The sequence below is a fragment of the Agelaius tricolor genome, unplaced genomic scaffold (assembly GCF_023055355.1).
Source record: "Agelaius tricolor isolate 1412-34295 unplaced genomic scaffold, bAgeTri1.0.p SCAF_58, whole genome shotgun sequence".
NCBI classification, from domain to species: domain Eukaryota; kingdom Metazoa; phylum Chordata; class Aves; order Passeriformes; family Icteridae; genus Agelaius; species Agelaius tricolor.
Window position 1 is genome coordinate 2,137,356 of NW_027269318.1, and position 22,603 is coordinate 2,159,958.

Below are 22,603 nucleotides of genomic sequence, written 5' to 3' on the forward strand. Positions count from 1 at the left end.
TTGCATTTTTGGGTGGTGAAGTTCTGGTGTGTCTGAAGAGATGAAACGTGATGCTTACTTTTTGCCCTAGAGCTGTAAGTCTTCTCTTCAGTTTTTGCTCCCAGCTCCTGAGTGTCCTTTGGTTGCTTGCTCTTCTGTTCTCTGAGAATCCACCTTACAGAGAGGAGAACAGGTTTTAGGTCTGTGTGATAAAACACATGGCTGAGGGATTTACAGAATTTATTGAAGGGCTGTTGCTTCTTGCTACCGCTTTATTTAAGCTGCAAAGCAATCAAGTTGCCATAAATGTTATCATTTCCTCCCTGGATGAGATGGAGTTGCTCAACTGGGGATGGAAGAAGGTGTTCCTTCTCATTCTGAGAGCCTTCTGAATATGAACCTGACATTCTTGTGGAACAGAGGGATACTGAGAGTGAACCAAATGCAGTGATTTTTGATGTGTATCAGCAACTGAAGAGACTTTATGGCCTGTTCTTTAAAACCCCACCCAGCACCATGTTGGTGTTTTTCTTTCTTGAGCTCAATTTTGACTATATCTCATCTCTGAACTGGCATCTTCCCAGACTGGACATCCTTATGATAGCAGTATGGCTGTGCATGCTGGAGCTGTTACTGGATAGATCCCTTCAGGTAGGATTCATACTGTACTCTTGGGTCCCTGCTAAGGGTCCTGCTTGCTCTCTGGTAGTTTGAATCAGCTGCCAGGAGAATAGTCACAGTAGGAGAGAAAGGGCTTAAGAGTCCAAAGCAACTGTTCCTGGCTCTAGAGCCACAGTTCTGAAATCTTGCTAGGGATTTCTAAATTTATTTTCTTTAAGTTCTACTGCATGAAGTATGCATTACCACTGTTGGTAATAAGGGCATGTAGGGCAAGTTCAAGGGCCATTGTCTAGTTCCTGGACCTGGAAGAGGAGACAGCCTCCCAAAATGTCTGGGAGCAGAACCATCCCAGGTGACTCTTACAAGAAGCCAGTGGTGCTGGTGACACTAGATGTCTATTAAGTAAAAGCCTGCTTGTGTATGTAGGTACAGTTCTGCAAGTAATCCAGGTGGGGATAAAATTTAGGAATGGTGCGTAAAATGTCCAGGGTAATTTGAAGATTTTGAGTTTAGAAATGTGAAATCCTTCACAAATCCACCACACTAAATAGAGATTTGGGGTCATTAAAATAATTATATTATGAAATAGTACTTTGGCAACAGAAATCCTGTGGGAAAAGATGGAAGAAACATGGATTCACAAGAATATTTTTCTGCTAATCTGCATGTTCTTACCTGTATAAATCTGTCATTTTCTGCAGTGATGGCACTTTGGAAAATCCTGTTCCCTGTCAGAGCATGTTGACACTCCATTTGTTGACACTCCCTGTTGACACTCCATTTCTGTCAAACCTCTCTGTCACTGTCTTCTCCAGATTTGGCAAAATGTAGTAATTTTCCTGTTTCTCTTCAGCCATACAACTCTGCCTTCCCCATTCCTCTATGCCAGATTATGCTGTATAATCTGCTGTATGGAACTTGGTTCTCTCCTATGTGTGTATAAACTTTACAAGATTGCTCTTTCTTACATTGTTTTGTCGAGATTAACTTGACAAGTACAGCCTTTTTGACATTGTCATCTACATAGGTATTGGAGATTAGAGTCCCAAAGTCATTTTTGGTAACAATCTTTTCTGGAATCCATGCCTCAGACTTAATAGCTGGGTTTTCCACATGATGCCTGGAAGGAAGGGCACTGCAAGATGACACAACCATAAGCCACTACAGTGACTGGGAAGCTTCAGGTGCTCTGTAAAATGACAATGTAGTAGCATGATTGTACCTCTGGCAGATCTTAGCAGCTGGCTTGGGGGTGAAGCAGGGTGCCTTCCTTCACACAGGTCTCCCAGCAAGCTGCTCAGGTTGAGGGCAGCTGGGCTGAAGAGGAGGGTAAGGCAGAGGTGTGTGTGTTCAGGTGTGTTCAGGTGTGTCTACAGGAGGATTGTTCCCAGGTGCTTCAGGATGGCACAGTGCAGATGGGCAGAACTGTGACTGGCAGGCAGTTCACAGCATGAGCTGTATTTGTGACTGCCATGTACAAATCTGAGCTGTGCAACGATGAAAGACATTTGTGTTGCAATAGAGTTGCAGCTGAATTTTAGCAATCTAGCTAGGTTGAAGCCAGAAAGGGCATAATATCATGCTTTACCCACAATGATTTCTCAGATATCTAATCTAGAAGTATAGGATGGATCACTTCTCAGGCATGGCAACCTCCTGTCTTCCTCCATTTACAGTGAATTTCAGCATGTTTGTATAGGCAAGAGTTTTTGAAAGGAATTTTTAGATTCAGCTCTTCAATGTATTTTCATGTAACAGAATCTTAAATTCTAATACAACTGGTGCAGCTGTACAAAACATGGAGATTCCCTATTATATGTGTAATTGTCACCTTTCCTGCAGCTTCCTCAGATCCTGAGCTTTAACTGGATATGTACTTTTCCCTTGTCTATGTGCATAACAGCAAAAGCGGAAACTGAGACTTTACATCTCCAACACATTTAATCCTGCAAAATCAGACGCTGATGACTCTGATGGCAGCATTGCTTCGTGGGAGCTGCGCGTGGAGGGGAAGCTCCTGGATGATGTATGACTTACCTCTGCTTCACTGGGGCTGGCAGGATCTAAAGGCTGTCCTTTGGGGTGGTAGGTGGGGACATCAGCAAGGCAAGACATGTCTGAATGGCAGTGTTGGCTTGTGGCTGCTGGGAAGGCACTGTGCCCAGCCCAAGTGAGGGATAAGGCCCTAATGGGAATGTTGGAGAGTGCAGCTGAAAATGAGGCAGACATAAGGACAGGATAGGTAGGAGGTTGTGGAGAGAAGAGGGCTGAGACTGATCCCTTTAAAGAGATGACGGGGTTCAGGTTACAGCAGGTAAGTGGCAATTCTGGCCTGCAGTGGACATTGCATCTTGTGAAGAACAGGGTAACAAGGAGAAGGCAGTGCTTCATATTCTTAGGGGGTACAACACAATGTATGATTGGCTAGAGCAAGGGTGAAAGAAACATTTTACCATTATGAAGTCCTCAGAAACCTCAGTGGTGGATTTAGCTGTCCTTGGGGAAGGCTGGACTTTCCTAATAAAGGCGTCCATCCATTTGAAATGACTTCACAAGCAAGCATGTATAGGCTAAACAGACTGAGAACATGCATGCATGGAGAGGGTAAGGCTTTCAGTCTGTCTGCAGCTAACTGTGCATGAATCAGAGTCTTGCTGGAGGAGGAGGTGGTGACAAAGTGCAGCATCTGGGAATTGAAGTTAGACAGATTCAGTTTAGAAATTAGAGCATAAATTTCAATAAAGAAAGAGATTCTTTATTGGAAGAACATAGCTTTTCAATTACCAGCATTTTTAAATAAAATATTATCTGCATTAAATACAAAGAAATAAATTGGAATCCTGTGGCCTGTATTCTGTGGAGAGTCAGGTAATCACAGACCTTCTGATTTTTAATATAGACAATATGAGCTGTGCACTAAGCAACAAATACAGATAATTAAATGAAAAGAAAAATCTTAAAAGGAAATAGTTTTGCTTAGTGTATGACAGTCTGCAAAATTTACTGTAATCTGATAAATCAGACCAAGAAATTAGCATTCATCAAAAAACCCCCAGGCTGTTAAAAAGAAAGGTATACAGATGACTTAGGATCATAGAAGGGTTTGGGTTGGAAGGGATCTTCAGGACCATCTCATTCCATCCCACTGCCCTGGACAGGGACCCCTTCCACTGGTCCGTGTTGCTCAAAGCCCCTTCCAGCCTGGCCTGGAGCACTTTCAGGGATAGGGCAGCCACAGCTTCTGTGGGCAACCTGTGCCTCACCACCCTCTGAGTAAAAAATGCCCTTCTTAAGACCAGTCCAACCCTGTAATTACAGATCATGGTAAAAAGTTGCCTTTGATGTTTCTTACAAGCCCCCTTTAAATACTCCCTGCAACCTGTGTTTCTCTGGGCTGAACAACCCCAGCTCTCTCAGCCTGTCCTCAGAGGAGAGGTGCTCCAGTCCTGAGATAATTTTCATGGCCATTTTCTGGACCTTTCTCATGGGTGCCATGTTTACAAGCCAGTGCTTTTCAATAACATTAAGAGTCAAGGAGATCTTCCCTAAAATGTACACTGTTCCACTACTGTTGAGATTTTTTCATCCTTACCCTGTTTTTGTCAGAGGGAGAACTCAATTAGATTGATCACACTTGTGGTTTACATGGGATTTAATGTTCAAGACAGACTGAGAAGTCTAGGGCAAAGCTAATAAATGCAGCCTTATACATGTCTGGTTCTTCTGCTTGTACAGCTCAGCAAACAGAAACGGAAGTTTTCATCTTTTTTTAAGAGTTTGGTTATTGAACTGGACAAAGATCTGTATGGACCTGACAATCATCTTGTGGAGGTGAGAAAGCTGTGCCCCCTTTGTGTACAAACTAGTTACTGGCACACATTGGCACCTGTTACTTCCCTTGTTTAAGGGACTTTGCATTCATTATCTCATTCACAGTATTTTCAGAGTTTTCAAAATTCCATTATTCTTAAGAATGTTTGCTAGAGGAATCTACTCTAAAAACATAGGTGATGTAGCGCTGCAGTGCACATCTTAGAACAGAATGTATGAAAAGATGAAAATATTGTGCACATTTCTGCTAACAAGTAAAGTATGTTAACAGCAGAGCAGCTTCTGCACTAAAGCTGAATTGAAATGACTGGGGGTAGAGCTGGAGGGTGTTGCACTTTGGTTTTGTTGTTAACTTTTTTAGATTATTTTTTAGATTGCCAGATCTTCAGAAAGCTTGCACTTGTCTGATTCTGGTATGGTATGCTGTGCAAGATGCACCTCCATGGACATCAGTGAAAAAAAGACCAACAATTTTATTTTTCCCTTTGTTAGTGGCACAGAACTCCCACGACCCAGGAGACGGATGGCTTCCAGGTGAAGAGGCCTGGGGACGTCAGCGTGCGATGCACATTGCTCCTCATGTTAGACTACCAGGTCAGTGCACTGCTTTAGCCTGGAACATACAGCCACTGGGACCTAGTGCAACTGACCAAATTCATCTTGTCACACAGCTCTAAACCCAGTATACTTGTATTGCAGTGTCACATGGTCCATTGAAGTTAGAATGATACCAAACAGAAGGATTATTTAAAATTTAAAGGGGATAAATCAAGTGAGTTTCTAATATAGTCAAGCAAAATATTGGTCTTGGCATTATGATAATTAGTATCGTTATTGCCCAGCTGCAGGAAAAACATGCATTTCCTCCTCTGGCTTCTTAGAGAGTAGTCAGAGAGGTTGCACGCAAGTTACGCATGTGGTTCTTTAAAGAAATACAGAGGAGAGGCTGTTGCTAGTGATACCTGAGCTGGCTGTGTGGCTGTGGCAGCCTTACCTTGGCACAAACGATGGATACTGCACTTGTGGAGCTCACTAATCTGACTGAAACCGTCCCTGCAAGAAACATTGCTGTTTAAGGGAACTGTTAATGTTAAACTCACTCTGCTGCGAGGAAATGGGATCCCCCTTTTCCATGACAGCTCAGCCTCAGGCGCATTTTGATGGTGAACTTGTTCTCTGCCACCTTCTTTTACCTCCAGGCAAATAGCATCTATTTGGGATATAGGCACTCCATTTTATGTTAGCAGAGAGAAAATTGTATTAATTTTAGGGAGCATATGGGCTAACTGAAATACTGATATAGGCAGCGAGGATTTTTGCTATTAAGACAATATAATGATGTTTTTTATGCTCACCATTATTATAAATTTATACTTTAAAATAGATGTTTTTTTGTTCTTAGATCTGGATTTGTTATAAAGCTAGCTTTGGGTGACCTGCCATCCATCAGAGTAATCCTTGCTTATTGATTTGGTGAATACTAAACCTGAGTATGAGTACACACTTGAAGAAGCATCCAATTCCAGATTATCCAAGGAGTTTATGTTACAAGAGGTGGAGAACAGGGAAGTTGAATTATATCACTGAGATCAGGAAAAGAAATAAAATCTATTGACTGGTTGTAGTTGGGTAAATTTTTTTGGTATGCACCAGAATGGTTCATGCCTGATCAGAGTTCCAAGACAGTGTGTTGGCGTGAGACAGCAGTTATTAGCAGCTGTGGAGGCATCATCCTGCCCTCCTTCTCTCCCTCTGTGGTTAAATTCCAGTAGCTCAGAGGAAGGGCTGTTCTTTTTCTTCTCTCATTCTCAGAAGTCAAATTTTGCATCAGTGTTGAAAGGGAAAATTCTTCCTGAGTCTTTGTGCAAGTTTTTATTATTTGAAGCATGTGCTACAGGTAGTCTGTGTGCGCGGCACACGTACAAGGTCCTTCTCCCTAAGCACCAATGGTGAGACACAAAAATACAAACTTGTATTTTTGCAATCTCAGCCACTGAATGGGATACTTCTCCCAAGGAACAGAGTCCCCCGAGAATTAAAACTGAACCTTCCTCCTTGTGTATCTGTGTGCTTTCCTTTGTGCTGCCGCCTCGTTGGCTCTCTGCTGCAGCCCCCCCAGTTCAAGCTGGACCCGCGGCTGGCCCGCCTGCTGGGCATCCACACGCAGACGCGCTCGGCCATCATCCAGGCTCTCTGGCAGTACATCAAAACAAACAAGCTGCAGGACTCCCACGACAAGGAGTACATTAACTGCGACAAGTACTTCCAGCAGGTAACTCTTGTTCGGACTCAGTAGCTCTTTAGAAGCAAACTCTTAACATCCAGCCACAAATTTGGGATGAATGAAAATGACTGATTTTTGTTTTCCCTTGATGATTTGGGGTATCCTCAGCACTGAATGCCTTTCAGCAGCCACTACAACTAATACCAATAACACCCTCTCCACGTGCCAGTGTTGTCAAAACCAAGAAGGCCACATAAAAGCATCTCCACCCTTTCTGTAAATATGATTATGGGGTTTTTTTGAAAGGTAATGTTAACTGAGCTCTCACTGTCTTACCTGGCTTTGTTTTTTAGGCTCACATGACTTACTCTGAAAGTAATTGAAAGTAGGGTTTGTGATATACTTCTGTGTAAGGAAAATACTGGCATTTACAATGAATGAATAATGTTTTAGCAACCAATCAAAGTAAATGTTGTGATGAAACTTGTGTCCTAGTTTTGTTTTTAATTTTTTATTTTCTGTTATTAATTTGCCCTACAATAGTTCAAAGTAGCCAATGCTTGAAGAAATAAATTTAAAGATACCTCTGCACATTTGAAACTACAAAATGCAACAAAATAATTGTGAGATTCATGGGTGTGTTTAGGACTATAGAACCAAAGTGATCATGATTATATAGTCACTCTCATGTTTGTTTGGGTTTTGGTTTTTTGAGGATTACAGCATGCAGTCTTTTTCAAAAATAGTGAAAACTCCATGTTAAAACCACATAAGAATTTTTTGGCAAAATGACAATTCTGTTTGTTCTCTTGATTAGATTATTTGATTTCTATTCTTTATTTATCTATAGCCAATTTAGACTGAGTTTTGTTTCTGCCGGCCCAAAGAGGAAATGGGAAGGGGAAGGTGAAAAATATTTGAAAAATCATGAGCAGAAAGAAAAAGGTGAAAAAGGAGTAGTTTTTTATATTTTGGTCAATAATTACAGTCCATCAACTAAAACTGGCAGGTAGCAAATTGAAAACAAACAAAAGGACTCAAGCATATTTAAACTTCAAAACTCCTTGCAAGAGAACATTGCAAATACTAAAAGTGTGTATAGGTTCCAAAAGTGGCAAAGCAATGGATGAAAAATCTTGGGCTGTTTTAAGTGCAAAGCTGTGGAAGTTGGGAGAGTTTTTTTGGGGGGAAGAACCAGTATATGTTTCTCCTGTTATTACATTTATGGTTATTACATTTTTTCCTTTAGTATCCACTTTTGGCCACTACCAAGGGCAGGATAGTATGGTAGATTTGCAGCAGATCCTTTGTGTGACCCTGTACAGATGTACATATTTTATTTTTAGTAAGCAGAAGAGCCTTATCAATTTTATTTATTTTAACTTTCAGTTTAAGAACTTTGTTAGAATAAGAAGTTGTTGAAGCTATCTTCTCCTCATGCATCTCATGAGAGACTGATTTGCTCTTAGGTCTCCTTTGTCTTAAAATTCTGCAGGAATGCTATGACACCTGACAATTGTCTTCTCATCCTCAGAAGATGAGTTAAATGAGAGAGTTGGGAAGTAGCTGATTGCTTTTCTAGAAGACTGAATCTCACACCCTGCAAGAGCTGGATAATCTGGAATAGTTTCACAAGAATTCAGTGCTTGCACTGATTTATATTATAAATGGGATTGTTTTGAATGTTTCCCATTTCCTAGGTCTCTGGCAAAATTGTTCTAATTTAGGTGATCTTGCTTTCAAAACTGACACTGCTACTTAGGAATCTGAATCCCCTTACAATACATGAAATATTTCATGATGAGGGTTTTTTTTTGTTTTTCACTCTAATACTCTCAGGTTGAGAGATGGAGGGCAAAGGAATTGGCTTAGTAATGCCTTCCAGTCTGCTAATATTTCTGTAGATTCTGTAGTTTTAGCCACATAACTCCTGGAAAGAAAAGCATTGTCTGGGCTGGAAAAGTGTGTGTATCATTCAGGGGAGCAGTACACAATGCACCAGAGTCCCTGCCATTCCCCTTGCCATACTGGGGCTATCCAGCTTCTCTGAATCCCACACTGCTGTGCTGTGCTTATGTCTAAGGGCCTGAGAGAGTACAGACTAAACCATTACCACTGAGTTTCCTGACCCGCCAGGATCACTGTAGCCAGAGAGGCTTTCAGAGCCTGACTTAGTTTAGACCACTAACTCCAGTTACGCAGGAATGGGAGAAGCTCTGGGAAAATTCCACCCACCCTTAGTTTCCAGTCTCCCATCCTCCTCTCACTAATGTGTGTCCTTGATCCCTTTTCCCTTCCTAAAGCTCTTGTCACTCGGGCACCATCCGTGTTAGGAGCTTGACACGAGTGTTGAGCCAGGGATGAGAGCAGATGGCACGGAGCTCGCTGTGGAGGTATTGTGGGTGGCAATTCCACAGTCATCTCTACCAAATGTCAGGATTCAGGACTCAAATAAGGAGTGAGCTGCGGACTCAGTAAGTTTTGTTGCTTCCTTGTTCTTCAGAAACTAGCTGGCTGAATTCCTGGATGCAGGCAAGTCCAACACAACTTTTAGAGTTGATGAAGACGATCCTTTTCTGTTTTAAAACAATGTTTACATTAGCAGGCCAATTTGAAATCCACTGTGTTACAAGCAAAAGCAAGAAAAAAGGTTCAAAGGTATTTCAAAAGCAATAGAACCGTGCAAATGGTTTCTAGAGCTGACTCCCAGGTATTTCTGCTGCCAAATCCATTCACATGAGAAAACTGTGAATTTCAAAAGATACCCTAACTGAGGAGCCAGAGCATCTGACTTTGTATGTCTGTTCTGCAACTTGAGAATCCTTTATTTCCAACCCTGCCTGCATCCTTTGTCTCTGGAGCTGCAAAGGATATTTCTGTTTATAGATGCAATACTATGAGTAGTGTATCTCTACTGTCAGGTGAAAACAGTTTCCCTACGAGGCATTTGCATAGGCCTGAACATTTTTACAAATTGCCTCCACACAAGGGCACATTTTAAGGCAAATGTTAATATATAGGTTTTTATACATGTGGTTTTTAAAGTCAGTTTAAATGGAGTATCTTTAGAGAAAAGTCTTCTTGTTCAGAGCATTAAAAATCACAGTAGGAAACAAAGGCTGTAATAATTATACTTCTGAAAACTCCAGGTGTAAAGAGTGTTGTTTCTGTATTTGTGCCAATGCACTTCCATTGCTCACAGAAAATTTCCAAACTCTACAGCTTTTAACCCTTTCCAGATTTTTTCCCCTTTCCAGATTTTTTCCCCCTGAATTCAGCAGAAATTCATTGTGTGATTTCTGGGGTTGTCCTGTGCAGAGCCAGGAGCTGAACTCAATGACCCTTGTCAGTCCCTTCCCACCCAGGATATTCTATGGGTCTATGATTCTATTTAGCTTCAGGACCATAGGAAAGTATCCATAAACCACTGTTTGGAAAGGGGTGGGTCCCTCCCAAGAGGCTGGTCAGGCTTTGGTTAAAAATAAATAATGTCACATTGACTTTATTTTCCTGGAATTCCGAAAAACTCACAAATTTCAAATGGTTTTAAAATCCAGAAATGTTTTCTTGTATTTTTCCTTAGCACAAAATATTGCAGGAAACATTCCCTGGGGAAAAAAAAGACAAACTGTTTTTGTGTTTTCTCTGTTTGTTTTTTGTTGTTGTTGTTGCTGTTGTTTTTTCTCTGTGTTTTTCTCTTGAAAAAAATTCAGTCATCTTCTTTACAATATGCTGCTGTAAACCCTCAGTAAGAGAGGGAGTATTTGCTTCTCTGCCATCACTGATACAGTTGATCCTCATGTCCCAGTGAAGGGTCCTGTTCCCTCCAGCAGCTAGCAGCTAAACCAAAAGTGAGACACTTGAAATTGTCATGGCCTGATAGGTATGTCTGGAAGCCCAGATGGAAGTAGAGGGACAGAAGTGACCAAAACTTTAATCTGCAAGGAACCTGAATTACAGCTTTCAAAACCACCTTCTGTAATTGCCTCAGTTCCTTGTGAGCTGCAGATTCCTTACTTTCTCATTTAACTGCAAGATAGCCTTTGGACAAACCAAATTTGTTGTTTATTGTGTTCCAGATCTTTGACTGTCCACGGTTAAAGTTTTCTGAGATTCCCCAGAGACTCACTAACCTACTGCTGCCGCCAGACCCGATAGTGATAAACCACATCATCAGGTAAGCTGGTTGGTCAGCTCAGCCCTGGCCTGTGCAAAACACTCACTAGATAAAGTGCAGAAAGAGCTGCAGTAGCTGTAGGGACCAAAATCCAGGGTTTTTTAACTTTGGCATGAACACCTTGGGCTTCGTTGTGTGTTCGTTCTATGTGTCATTCTAGTTTGTATAATTCTGAATTATTTTCACGAGCACAGCATCAATTTTCTAGGAGTATGAAAAGCAGCTTTTATATTTACTAGAATACCATTGGTTGGGCTTTTTCCTAAGGAGAGAGGAATGAAAGTTTGAACCCACAAAAAGAGATCAAAAAGAAATTGAAATGAGGTACTGTCCATCATGGGCAATCATTCCAATCACTGATGTATTACGTAAAATGTACAGCAGCATTATGATTTCAGATGCAAGGCCAGTCCATGCATGCTTTGCTGGGATTGGGTCAGCTCCTTGGCTGTTAGTCTTATCCTGAGAATGCCAAGGAGTCAGAGATCTCCAGAGATTAACAACACGGAATGTCTGGATTCAGAGGTGGTCATTGTGACCAAGATGCTGAGCTCTCTTGTTTCCTTGTCAGAACAAATGTCTTCCTGGCATAGCAGATGAAACACAACTTTCAGCTCTCTCAGGCTCTTCCAGCATGTACCTTTTTAAGTGACAGCTGTGTACATAGAGGAGGGGGATAAAGAAACTTCTGGGGATTGCAACTTTACTATTCAGATATTTCAGTCCTTTCCAAGTTTCTTTGTCAGGGTCAAAACTCTGATTCCGGATGTTTAAAAGTTATTATTACTTAGGTTACTGATTTGATTTCCTACAGAATATATACAATATATTTTTAAGCAAATGTTTCTGAATTTGCTTAAAATTGGGCTCTTTATTTTAAATTTGTAACATATGTGGTAAGAAGAATAATATGTTAAATATTACATAGGCTATGAAAATGAAGTTTGCTTTTTGATTCATTTGAATGTATCAAGCAGAGTAATGAAAAAGCAGCTTGGTGGCCATGCAGATTGAGAGCTGTGTGTGTACTGTCATTGGGCACAACTCAGTGCCCTGTCTGATGCACCACAAAAAAGCTGAGGTCCTCAGAGATAGATAGTCATTGCTTAGAGAAAAATGACAAGGAACTGATGATTATGTTTCTGGGGCAGAGAGATGACAAAAAGGGACTGGAGGGAGTGGTTTTTGTCAGGTAACCAGCTCAAGAACAGGTGTGTGTCACAAAGCTACAGCTTTGTGTATTCTCAGTGTATTCTCTGATTCCCTGTGTCCACCACACAGCACCTCACAACCTTTAATGGTGCTGACATAATGGTGTGGACAAAGGAAGAACTCATTTCCTGGCAACAGGTAGTACTTTTACAGTGAAGTCTTTACAGTGTTGGGCTAAGCTAAAGTAAATCTGAACTTTAAAGAAAGTAAGTAATTTTTAGACTCATACAGTCACAGAATAATTTACAGTAGAAGAGATTACTGATGGTCATTGAGAGCTCCTCCATCCAAACTCAAATCAGGTTCAAAGTCTGTCCAGGGTACTTAAGGGCCTGCTCCAACCAAGCTTAAAACAGGGTCTCACAAATGCTCTGCCCTGTCATTCTGCATTCAGTTTTTTAGGGTGAGTGTAATCAGCCACTGAAACAGTATGCCAACTGCCTGTCCTGATTTAATCCAATCTTAATCCATCCACTCGTTCTCTCTCCAGCAGGGCAGGGGCAAGGATTGAAAAGGTAAAAGGGAGAGAAAGACAGTATGGTGATGATGATGATGATGATGATGATGATGGTGATGAACAAAATCCAACACTACAAGTGATACAGATGAAAACTATTGCTCACCACCAACTGACTGATGCCCAGCAAGACCCTGAGCAGTGAACACCTGCCCCAGTTTACTGCTCACTGTGGTGCCACATGGTTTGGAATATCCCTTGGGTCAGCTGGGGTGAGCTGTCCCAGCTCCTTGTGCACCCCAGCCTCTTCCCTTGGGGGAAGTGTGAGGAGCTGAAAAGGTCTCAACAGGCTGCAAGCAATGATAGCAATAAATATCTTTGGAAAATATCTCTCTGTGACCAACCATTTCCAGCACAAATTCACAAAACAGCCCCATACCAGCTACTATGGAGAAAAATAACTCTATCCCAGCCAAAACCAGCACGCTACTACAGGGAATTTTTCATCACTAGTGATCATAAATGTACGTGCTTGTAATTCAGATAAATCCTCAGGCCTGCCTTTTACAGGAAGATCAAGCAGATCACAATTATTCATTCTAGTTTTAGAGGATATGCACAGGGACAAAAATGCGAAGTATTCTAAACTCATTCTAGAAATTATAGTAGTATTGTAGAATCACTCTCTGGGCACCAACAACCTTCCTTTTTGAAGACAAAGAAGAAACAATGCAATGGGGTTGAAGTGGACATAAAGTAGAGATTCTCGTAGAAATCAAATCTTACCTGAGCTCAAGCTAGAAGTGGAGATTTTCTTGAGTTGCACTCCTAATTGCAGCTGACACACCTGGAATCAGAGGTAAAAAGAATAACCTCTGTGGGATGACCATTTCTGCCAAGAAGCGAGACATCTTCCCCACACATTGAAAAACACAAGCAGACTGCAAAGCATAGCTCTCCAATATTCTTCTAGTACAAACAGATTATCTCTGGCATCTCCCTTTTTGACTACCATCATGATTTTCTAGAAACAATTCCTTATAGGGAGTGAATTGCCCATGCTGCAGCAAGTTTCTGTTGCCTCTCACCCTAATCTCACGCACCTCCAAGGGGAGGCTGGCCCTGTCTGTGCTTCACCAGTCCCCATGGCCATCGCACTCTCCCGGGAAATCTCCTTTCCCCTTTTCTTCTCCAGGCTGGAGAAGCTCTTGCAGCCTCTCCTGGCAGGTCTGTGCTCCAGCCCCCACCGTCCTCTGCAGGCCTCGCTCCAAGATGTCACATCTTTGTGCTCCTGTGCCCACCGGTCCAGATCCAGTTTCTCCAGCGTGGAGTAGGAGGGAAGAGCCTCTTTCCTGGGCTCGATGGCAAAACCTGTGCTAATGCAGCCCCTTTTGCAGCTGACCTTTGCTATGGCTGCCTTACCCCTCAGAGTCCTTCTGCCCTTGTTGTCTGTCCCTCAGGGCCCCCAGCTCCTCTCCTGCCAGTCTGTTTTGTACCCCAGCGATGCCCACCTGTCCCCCTGCCCGGTGTGACTCCACGCCAGGAGCAGAGCTTTTCCTGTGCCCACCTTCACCGTGCTGAGGTGCTGTCCTGTCTGTGCAGCCTGTCAGGGTCCCTCTGCCCAGCCCTGCTGCCCTGCCTGGCCTGGGCTCGGCACTCTGGGAGCCTGAGGACAGCACTCAGCCAGGAGCAATGGAGCCAAAGGCAGCGTGGAGCCTTCTCTGTGGCTTTGGACGTGAGCAGCAGAACCAGAGCCGCACCTGGGCTTTTCTTTAGCTCTCCTTCTGCTGCTCATCTTCTTGCTGGCAACCACAGCATCGCAGATTCTCAGAATGTTTGCGGTTGGAAGGGACTTCTGGAAATCATCTGGTCAAATGCCCTGCCCTGCTCAAGCACAGCCACCTGTAGCAGGTTGGCCACAGCCATATCCAGATGGCTTTGGAGTGTCTCCAACATGGGAGACTCTGGGCTGGGGGAAAGGCAGATGGGGTTTGAGGGTCTTACTGCAACTTGTGCTATTGCTTGGTCACCCTTACAGTAGAAACGTGTTTCCTGGTGTTCAGAAGGAACTTCCTATGTCTCAGTTTGCACCAACTGCCTCTTGTCCTGTCCCTGGGTACCACTGAAAAGATCCTGGCTCTGTCTTCTTTAAACTCTCCCTTCAAGTTTTGGTAAGTTCCCTCCCCACCAGCCTTCTGTTTTCTAGGCTGAATAGTCCCAGATCTCTCAGCCTTTCCTCAGCTGTCAGGTGCTTTAATGCCTTAATCATCCTCATGGACCTTTGCAAAATTCTCTCCAGTAGCTCCCCATATCTCTTGCACTGGGGAGCCCAGCACTGAGCACAGTACCAGAGGTGTGTCCTCGTCGGTCTTGGGAATAGAGAGGGATCACTTTCCTCTACCTGCTTGCAACACTCCTCATGCAATTCCATCCCTGCAAGTTCTTCTGCTCCCCCAAGTCTGTCAAGCTCCATTAGATCCTGAGCAATTTTGTTTTGCTACCTACTGCAGATGCACACAACCCACACATTTGACAGGTGGGGTTGAGAAGCCACCATCTTTATATTGCAAGTGACAGTGACTGAAGTCTGATTTACCAACTACTGCGCTGAAGACTGTTTTCTTGTTAAAAAACTTTAGTCTAACAATAAAGTAAATGTTAAGTCAAAAAGTTGGCAAACTAAAGATAAATTTAGGACAGGACAAGCCAAAGAAGGATACTGATATTTAGTGTAACAGATCTCAGGAGGATGTTAGAAATTAAATTTTTGATGGTCTGGGCAAAAGTTCCAGCTCAAAAGTCTTTGAAATCTAAGTGACAAAAGATGGGAGAATATACTAGAATAGGAAAATATATAAAGATACCTTGTTCTTACACTTTTTTCACAGCATCTGCAACAGGCTTTATTGAAGAGTGAATTCTGGGCTGGCTGGAAATTAATTCTGATTCTTTATGGCAGTTCTCATGATCTTGTGTTATACTCTCCATAGTGTTGACCCCAACGATCAGAAGAAGACGGCGTGTTATGACATAGATGTAGAAGTTGAAGACCCATTAAAGGGCCAGATGAGTAGTTTTCTTCTCTCAACAGCTAACCAACAGGAGATAACAGCATTGGATAACAAGGTATTAGCTCAAGAGTAAAGTATCCCATGGTACATGTACTCCTTGTGTAGCTTCACATGTGTTTGGTGTCAGGTGTCAAACAGCAGTGTTGTGAGATGGGAACTTGTTAAGGGCATGTGCTTTCAAGGGATGAATAAGCCAAATGCAGTGGGAGTACATCAGGGTGAATGGCATTCCCGCTTAGGATTTGATCCAAGGCCTAACATGGTTGTGGAGATGATAGAGTTTCACAGATAGCATACCAAGTGCCCTGATGCTTGAGAACCACCTGAACTGTATGATTAACTTTTTATTGAGAGGTCATGATATCTTATTAAATTGCTAAGGCAAAGCTAGGAGAATCTCATACTCAGGTGTGAGTTCATAAGTGCAGAATGGCTTTTTGCATTAGGTGGAAATATGGAATATGCATGGCAGGAAAATCACTTGGACCACTTTGACAGTTCTAAGTGTTAGGGGAAGAGGATCATGTGCGCTTCAAGTAATAATATCAGTCTTAAGGCAGTGGTGGGTTTTGCAGACTGTTTTAGGGATTCATGTCCATGGAGCTGTCAGCCAGTTCTGGCATTTGTCAATGGCTCATTTGGGTGGGTAAGGGATAAACTAAAATACCTTCTCAGAGCAAGGCCCAGGTTCTCTTTGTTTGCTGCAAATACAAACAAATGTGTTAAGCTCTGGTCCTCATGCAGTTTGAAAGGGAGTCTGGGCATCAGCAATGCCATGGATTCTGGTAACTCTTGCAGTGTCTTTGCTGTCATGGTTCTTGAGGATGGTCCTTGCAGCTGCTCAGTCAGTTGCTTCCCAGCCTGTATAAGCTTGCAAGCAGCACGCACAGGGTTATTCTGTTTCCAGTCCTGCTCACCTTTTCCTCTGGCTGTGTCACCTCTTTTTTGAGTATTTGCGACAGCACAGGGCAAGCAGTGATCAGTGAAGTTCCTGAAGTCACTGCTGGGTGAATGGGCATGGGCTGTGTCCCTCTGTGTGCAGCATTGCTGTGCTGCCGTGGAGTCTCCTCCTGGGAATTCACTGGCACGTGCCAGTGGAGTTCACTCTGCACAACTGCAGCGTTTTCCCAAAGAAGGAATGATTTTAAGTTAACAGCAGCTCTCTTCTCTTAACATACCATGTAGTAGCTACACTAGTGGCCTTGACGGCATAACCAGATCAGGGGATGATTATTTTCTCCCATGTGCTTGGTCACCTTAGCTGTTTTGGCAAAAGAGATGAATGCATGAAACTAAACGAGATAAGTTTACTATTTCAAACTGGAATGTTAGAGGAACAGGGCAGCGGAAGTTTGCTTTTGTGTCTGTCTGTGTGCAAATGGTTCATGAGATGTCCTCCCATTCGAACTTGATGATTATCCATTATAGGACGTTGACTCTTCTTCAGTCTTCATTCTTCCCCACTAGTTAATATTTCTGCCATAATATCTCTAAAGATATTATTAATTTTCTATAAACCTTCCATACTTGTGATTTCTCATTGTTCACACTCTTCTTTTTGCAGCCATTGTGACTTTTACAGGCTTTCTCTTAAGAAAAGTCTAGAAGTCATGGCTATTTATTTGACATGGACTTGATCACGAAACTGCTAGAGGTTTTAAGGATTACAGTAGGATATTGAAGATGTGATCATGATGGTAGCCAGGGGAATAACTGCTTTCTTGCACTGGGCACTGCTTCACTGCATATTTATGTAACACCTTTCCTCAAAGATCCCAGTCTTGGCAGGCAGAGTGATTCTACACAGGAAATTATTTCACTGTGCAGTGACATGGCTTAGTTCTGCATGCCATGCAGGGGTTCAGTGCAGGAAGTGAAGGACAATCCTGTACCTATTTGTATTGCAGAAGTACAAGTGAAACTAAAATGTAGTGGCAGGATTGCAGTTAAGTTGCTGCTTTTTTAATTGAAAAAGCCCTAGGAAGGGCTGCACAAGTCTATGGCATAGACTTGTGAACTTTTTACATTACCAGGAGTACAAAGACAGTAACAGAGCTGACCTGATGGTCACTGGAGCATGGGAGAAATTAAAGAATATCCATTTGGTTTTTTTTCTGTCAGATTCATGAGACAATTGAATCCATAAATCAGCTAAAAATACAACGTGATTTTATGCTGAGTTTCTCCAAGGATCCCAAAGGATACATCCAAGACCTTCTCCGGTCCCAAAGCAGGGATCTTAAGGTGAGAAAAGATTTGAAAAAGAATGAATAGTGGAACCAGAATGGAAGAATTTTATCTAAATGTACATAGAGTATATAGCCAAACATCTAGGATGGGTGATTGGTGGAAGACAGACAATGAGTGGAGTGCTGGAATCCCAGAGTAGATAGGAAAGATAGTTCAGGTTGGAGGAAAGATAGTTGAGGTTGTATTCCAGTTCCAGTGGAACAGTGGTGTTTCATGGGAGTGGTAGGTCAATTTGTGGCCAGACAGTAAGTTTGAAATACAGGGCTTTGTATTCTGTAAATTCAAAGCTATGTAAAACTCAGCAGGAGCATCGTAGAGTATAAGAACACAATTTGGGTGTTGGTTCATAATTTAATCTTATCAGCTGTCCTTGAGCTTATCTTTGAGATATACAAGAAATCAAAATGTAAAGAAGTTCAGTTGTTTGCCAGCAAAAATTAATAATTTGTTCCTCACAGTGTCACATTTTCATCTTTAACTGACATGCCTCAAAATCGATTGTATTATTGAATCCATGAAATTATTTTAATAAAATCATTGTGTCTTTCTTATATATATGCCTATTGTTACCTGAATAGTCTTCCCAAAATCTACTCTAAAGATTATGGTTATTACTATTTATATTGTATTCACAGGGGACAGGAATCTGATAGCATGTGTAAATAAAGCTGACCTGTACTTGAGGGACTTAAAAACAGAGGTGTTGTGGAGCTTCTCTACCTAGATACATGGAATAGTTGTTCAGTTTGCCCTGACTGAGAACTACTCCCATAAGAGCCTTTTCTCTTAAGGTTCTGCCCTGCTGGCATCAGAGTTGTGATTCCACAACATGGCTTTGCAAAATATACCAATAACTATATTTACCTGTGATTCTGTGATGCTGGAGACAAAGTCATCAAATTCTATTTTTTGTAGAATGGTTCCAACCCTCTGCTGCCCTATCCCTGGAGGCAGATTGGACAGGGCTTGGAGCACCTGATCCTAGTGGAAGGTGTCCCTGCCCATAGCAGGGGGCTGGAATGAGATGAGCTAAAGGTCCCTTCTAACACAAACCATTTGATCGTTCTATGACCCTGTTTTGGCAGTAAGCATACATTGTCCACTTGCTTTGGGCTTTGAGAACAGTTCTGACCATTTTTATGTGTCATGTAGATAAATTTTCACTCTGGGTAAATCTGAAAGTTTCTCTATGTGGTGGAAGAGCTGTGGTGAAAAATGGTTTTATTTTTGTCACAGGTGATGACTGATGTGGTTGGAAACCCGGAGGAAGAGCGCAGAGCTGAATTTTATCACGAGCCCTGGTCTCAAGAAGCTGTGAGCAGATATTTCTACTGCAAGGTATCAAAGAAATATCCACACTGCTGACTTACAAATGCATCTCTTGCCACTGAGCAATTTAATCTGCTAAACTGTACAGTGTGTCTTTTTCTTGCAGATCCAGCAGCGCCGACAGGAATTGGAGCAATCTTTGGGAGTGCGTAACACATAAGTACTGCTCACAAGATTCCATTGGCATCGTGACCACCAAACCAGTGGACTGCTCAGTGTTACTTAGCTCACTGTTACACATGGACCTGCTTCCTGACTGGATGAGAACGTGCCGTCAACACACCAGTCAGAACACCAGCTTTAGAGTGACCCTTGGAAATCTTGCCCAGGACAGGTGTCTCAAACCATTCCAAGCCAGAGGCAGCACCATACAAGTGTCAGTGTGAAAGAGGACTAAAGGTTCACTCATCAACGCACATTGTTCAGTTTTAGTGGAAAGTTAGACTCTACACAGCAAATCCTTATGGGCTATGCTTAGAATCATGGGTGGCACCGATGGTGGAGGTTGAGATAGGTGTTCTAGGAGACTACAGATTTAGAGAAATAAATGCAGTTCTTACCCTATGGTACCCAAGAGTCTCAAACAGTAACTTATCTGGGATTAGACATTTTCTTTCTTAGGGGTGGGGATGCTTTATATTCCTGAAGAGAGTTTTTATTTCAGCTGGACCAGTGCAAGAAGCTATCTCAGCATCTGAAAGAACAAACTAGGAGCATTTGCATCCTGGAGTGCAGAGCCCATCTGGAAGAAAGACATCTAGTCAGGCCATCTCTTCTGCAGGTGCAAATAATTTCTCTTCCCCCTGTCCCGGCAGTGAAAGGTAGATTGAGTCACATCTCACTAGATGGGTACGATCTGTACACTGTACTGAGAGAAAGAGAATACTTCCTGGGATAAGAGCTGCTTATGCATCCTTAACATCAGTGGGATTAGCAACAAATGAGGCATTCTGAGAAAACTAAAATAATGTAATGGTGCTTTGCTGATGCCTACCTTTAACACAGCAGATATTAACAATAAGTATATATGTAAAATACCAGATTATTTAAATGTGTCTCTGTGTGCCTGTAGGGTTCATCACTGAAAATAACTTCCTAATTCTTGGTGTAGAATCCAAGAAGCTTAACTTAATGTCACATGGTAGTTTTTTCTTTACTACAAGATGTTAAGAGAGTCCCTAGATTGGTCTCACATTTTGGTCATAGGTGAACTGCCTCTTACTATGAATTATTTAGCTCTCCCATACATGATACGTGCTGGTTATTTTGGATGCTGTTGAGTTATAAAGCATATCAGCCTTAAATAGCACAGAGAACATATCCCTTGGAAATCATCTTCTTTGTAAATGTATGACAAATTCAGATAATGGGAATTTATAGAACAATTACTTGGAAGCAGGGACATCTTCCTTAAATCCTTCCCCTCCTCATTTTTTGTAGTGCACAGATGAGCTGTAATAAAGGCCCAATATAATTTCTAGTCCAAAAAGCAGCTGCCAAAGTATAACTGTCCATTTGATGATGTGGCACTCAAAATCCTCTTCTAGGTTACTCCTTTTCACCTCCATTCTTACACTTCCTTGGAAAGAGAATCAAATTCACATGTGATGTGGAAGGAAGGCAGCTCTTCTGAATAAATGCATTTTTTCTCCAGTGTTGTGTTTTCTGCTGTCTTTGCCGGTTTCTCCCTTAGTTTAACTTAAAAGTTTCTTCTCTTGAGTCACAGAAGACACAGTCTTCTCTTTACCCTTTTATTTAATATCTTTGTTTTCACATTAATAGTGCCATAGCTTTTAGTCCATCCATTGTGTTCAGAGATGTCTTGGAAAATTTACTTTTGATTGAATTTATGTGATGCAGTACTCTCCCACAAAACCTATTGGTGTGAGAAAAAGTACCTCATTGTCTGAGGCCTTTTGCTGGGAATGGCATGATTTGGCATTTTTCCCTTTTGTGCTAATGCCTCTTTTCACAGTGAAGTGTGAAATCCTGCAGTCTTAAACTGGTTCTACTGAGGGACTGTGAGGCTGCCACAGTGATGGACTTGAAACGTTACTTAATTTAGGACTCCACTAATTGGACTGCAAGCAAGCATTACGAGGAGAAAACAGTGGGGATCACCTGCTGCTGTGCTTCCATGTTTGTTATGCTGCTGTGTCCCTGGTGTGCATGCTGCTCAGTGTCCAAAACTCCTGTCTGTGTGTGGCAAACAGAGCAGCTACAGTCAGGGGTGTGCTCAGTCTGCAGGAATAAGGAATGCAGAGGAAAATACGCAAGGATGTGAGAAGGACTGAGATAGATGCCTGCAGAATGTCTGCCAGGGAGTTCTGGGGTCTGAGAGCCTTCCCGCTGAAGTGGAAGATACTTGAGAGCAATACCAGCCATTTGCCACAGCTGACAGCACACTGGAGTCCAGCCTGGATTTAGAGCCTCTGTAGAGTTAATTGGATGGATCTGGTTTCAAGTCTCTTTCAGAGTAAATTAACAAAACTCATGTGGTGTTGGTGCCAATGTTCACAACTGCATCACTGAAAGCTGAGGCTCTGTCAAGCAACAGCATTGTACTGAAATGAGTGTGTGCATGAATCAGCCACTGAAGATGGCCCTGGAGATTGCAGTCCAGAATCTAAATTCCTATATTTCACTGTCTATAAAAAAAACTGGTCACTACCATTGAGTCTTAGGACTAGCTGTCACGTATCTTTCCTTGGGTCAAACTGAGGTTTGAGATTCTGATGCCTTTTTCCTGTGTTCAGGCGCTGTTCAGATCATTTACTGAATCAGAGAGAGAAAAATTTTGTCCTTTGTTCCATAGGTGAAATTAAGAGCTCGCTTGTTTGTGAAACAAAGAAAAACTATTTGAAGATAAGTAACGGTGCAATACTGGAAGCAACTAGAGCAAGTGTTGCTGGAGCATTGAAAATTAAAGGCAGTGGCACTGCAGAGGCAGGTAATTATGGCAGACTGTGAATGAGGAATTTATGTTAAGTTCAGGATGGTTGTCCTTTTGTGCGTATCAAAGATTACAAGAACGCGTATTGGGATCTTCGGTTGCCACCGTGCAATACAAATCTATGCACACTGCAAAAAAACATTCTGTGCATAGAAGTAGTTCATGTATAGGTGATAATATAGATTGTTAGAAAATATAGCATCAAACTAGGTAAGGGTTCAATGGAATTCTGAGTGCCAGTAGGAGGGAAACGTATCTTGGAGCAGAAGTGTTAGAAACGGGGTTTTTTAGTCTTCTGGGTTGTTGGCCATGAGGCAGGAATCAGATCAAATGTTTCTTAGAGATTGAAGGGGAAGCAAATGTTCAGTTGTGGAATAAAGAGAAGAATACAACAGTGGGAAAGGAAATGAAAAACGGAGCAGAGTAGCACTGAAGCACCAGAAAGACACAGCACAAGATAATGTGCAAAGTACTCCTGGAAATAGCAGAGCCCACGTGA

General features: G+C 42.2%; 1 protein-coding gene across 6 annotated transcripts in view; it reads left to right on the plus strand.

Moving 5' to 3' along the window:
- Positions 1-20,804, plus strand: part of SMARCD3 (SWI/SNF related BAF chromatin remodeling complex subunit D3) — a 75,148-nt gene extending 54,344 nt beyond the window's left edge. For 5 of the 6 annotated variants that reach the window (XM_071456365.1, XM_071456366.1, XM_071456364.1 and 2 more), the window contains 9 exons: positions 2,504-2,626; positions 4,336-4,431; positions 4,924-5,025; positions 6,542-6,703; positions 10,735-10,832; positions 15,492-15,627; positions 17,694-17,816; positions 19,059-19,160; positions 19,240-20,804. In XM_071456365.1, the coding sequence (XP_071312466.1) occupies positions 2,504-2,626; positions 4,336-4,431; positions 4,924-5,025; positions 6,542-6,703; positions 10,735-10,832; positions 15,492-15,627; positions 17,694-17,816; positions 19,059-19,160; positions 19,240-19,311 (1,014 nt within the window). In that variant the 3' untranslated portion in view covers positions 19,312-20,804. The remainder of the gene's footprint in view (positions 1-2,503; positions 2,627-4,335; positions 4,432-4,923; positions 5,026-6,541; positions 6,704-10,734; positions 10,833-15,491; positions 15,628-17,693; positions 17,817-19,058; positions 19,161-19,239) is intronic. The other variant, XM_071456360.1, reaches the window with a different exon arrangement.
- The last annotated feature ends 1,799 nt before the right edge of the window (positions 20,805-22,603 follow it).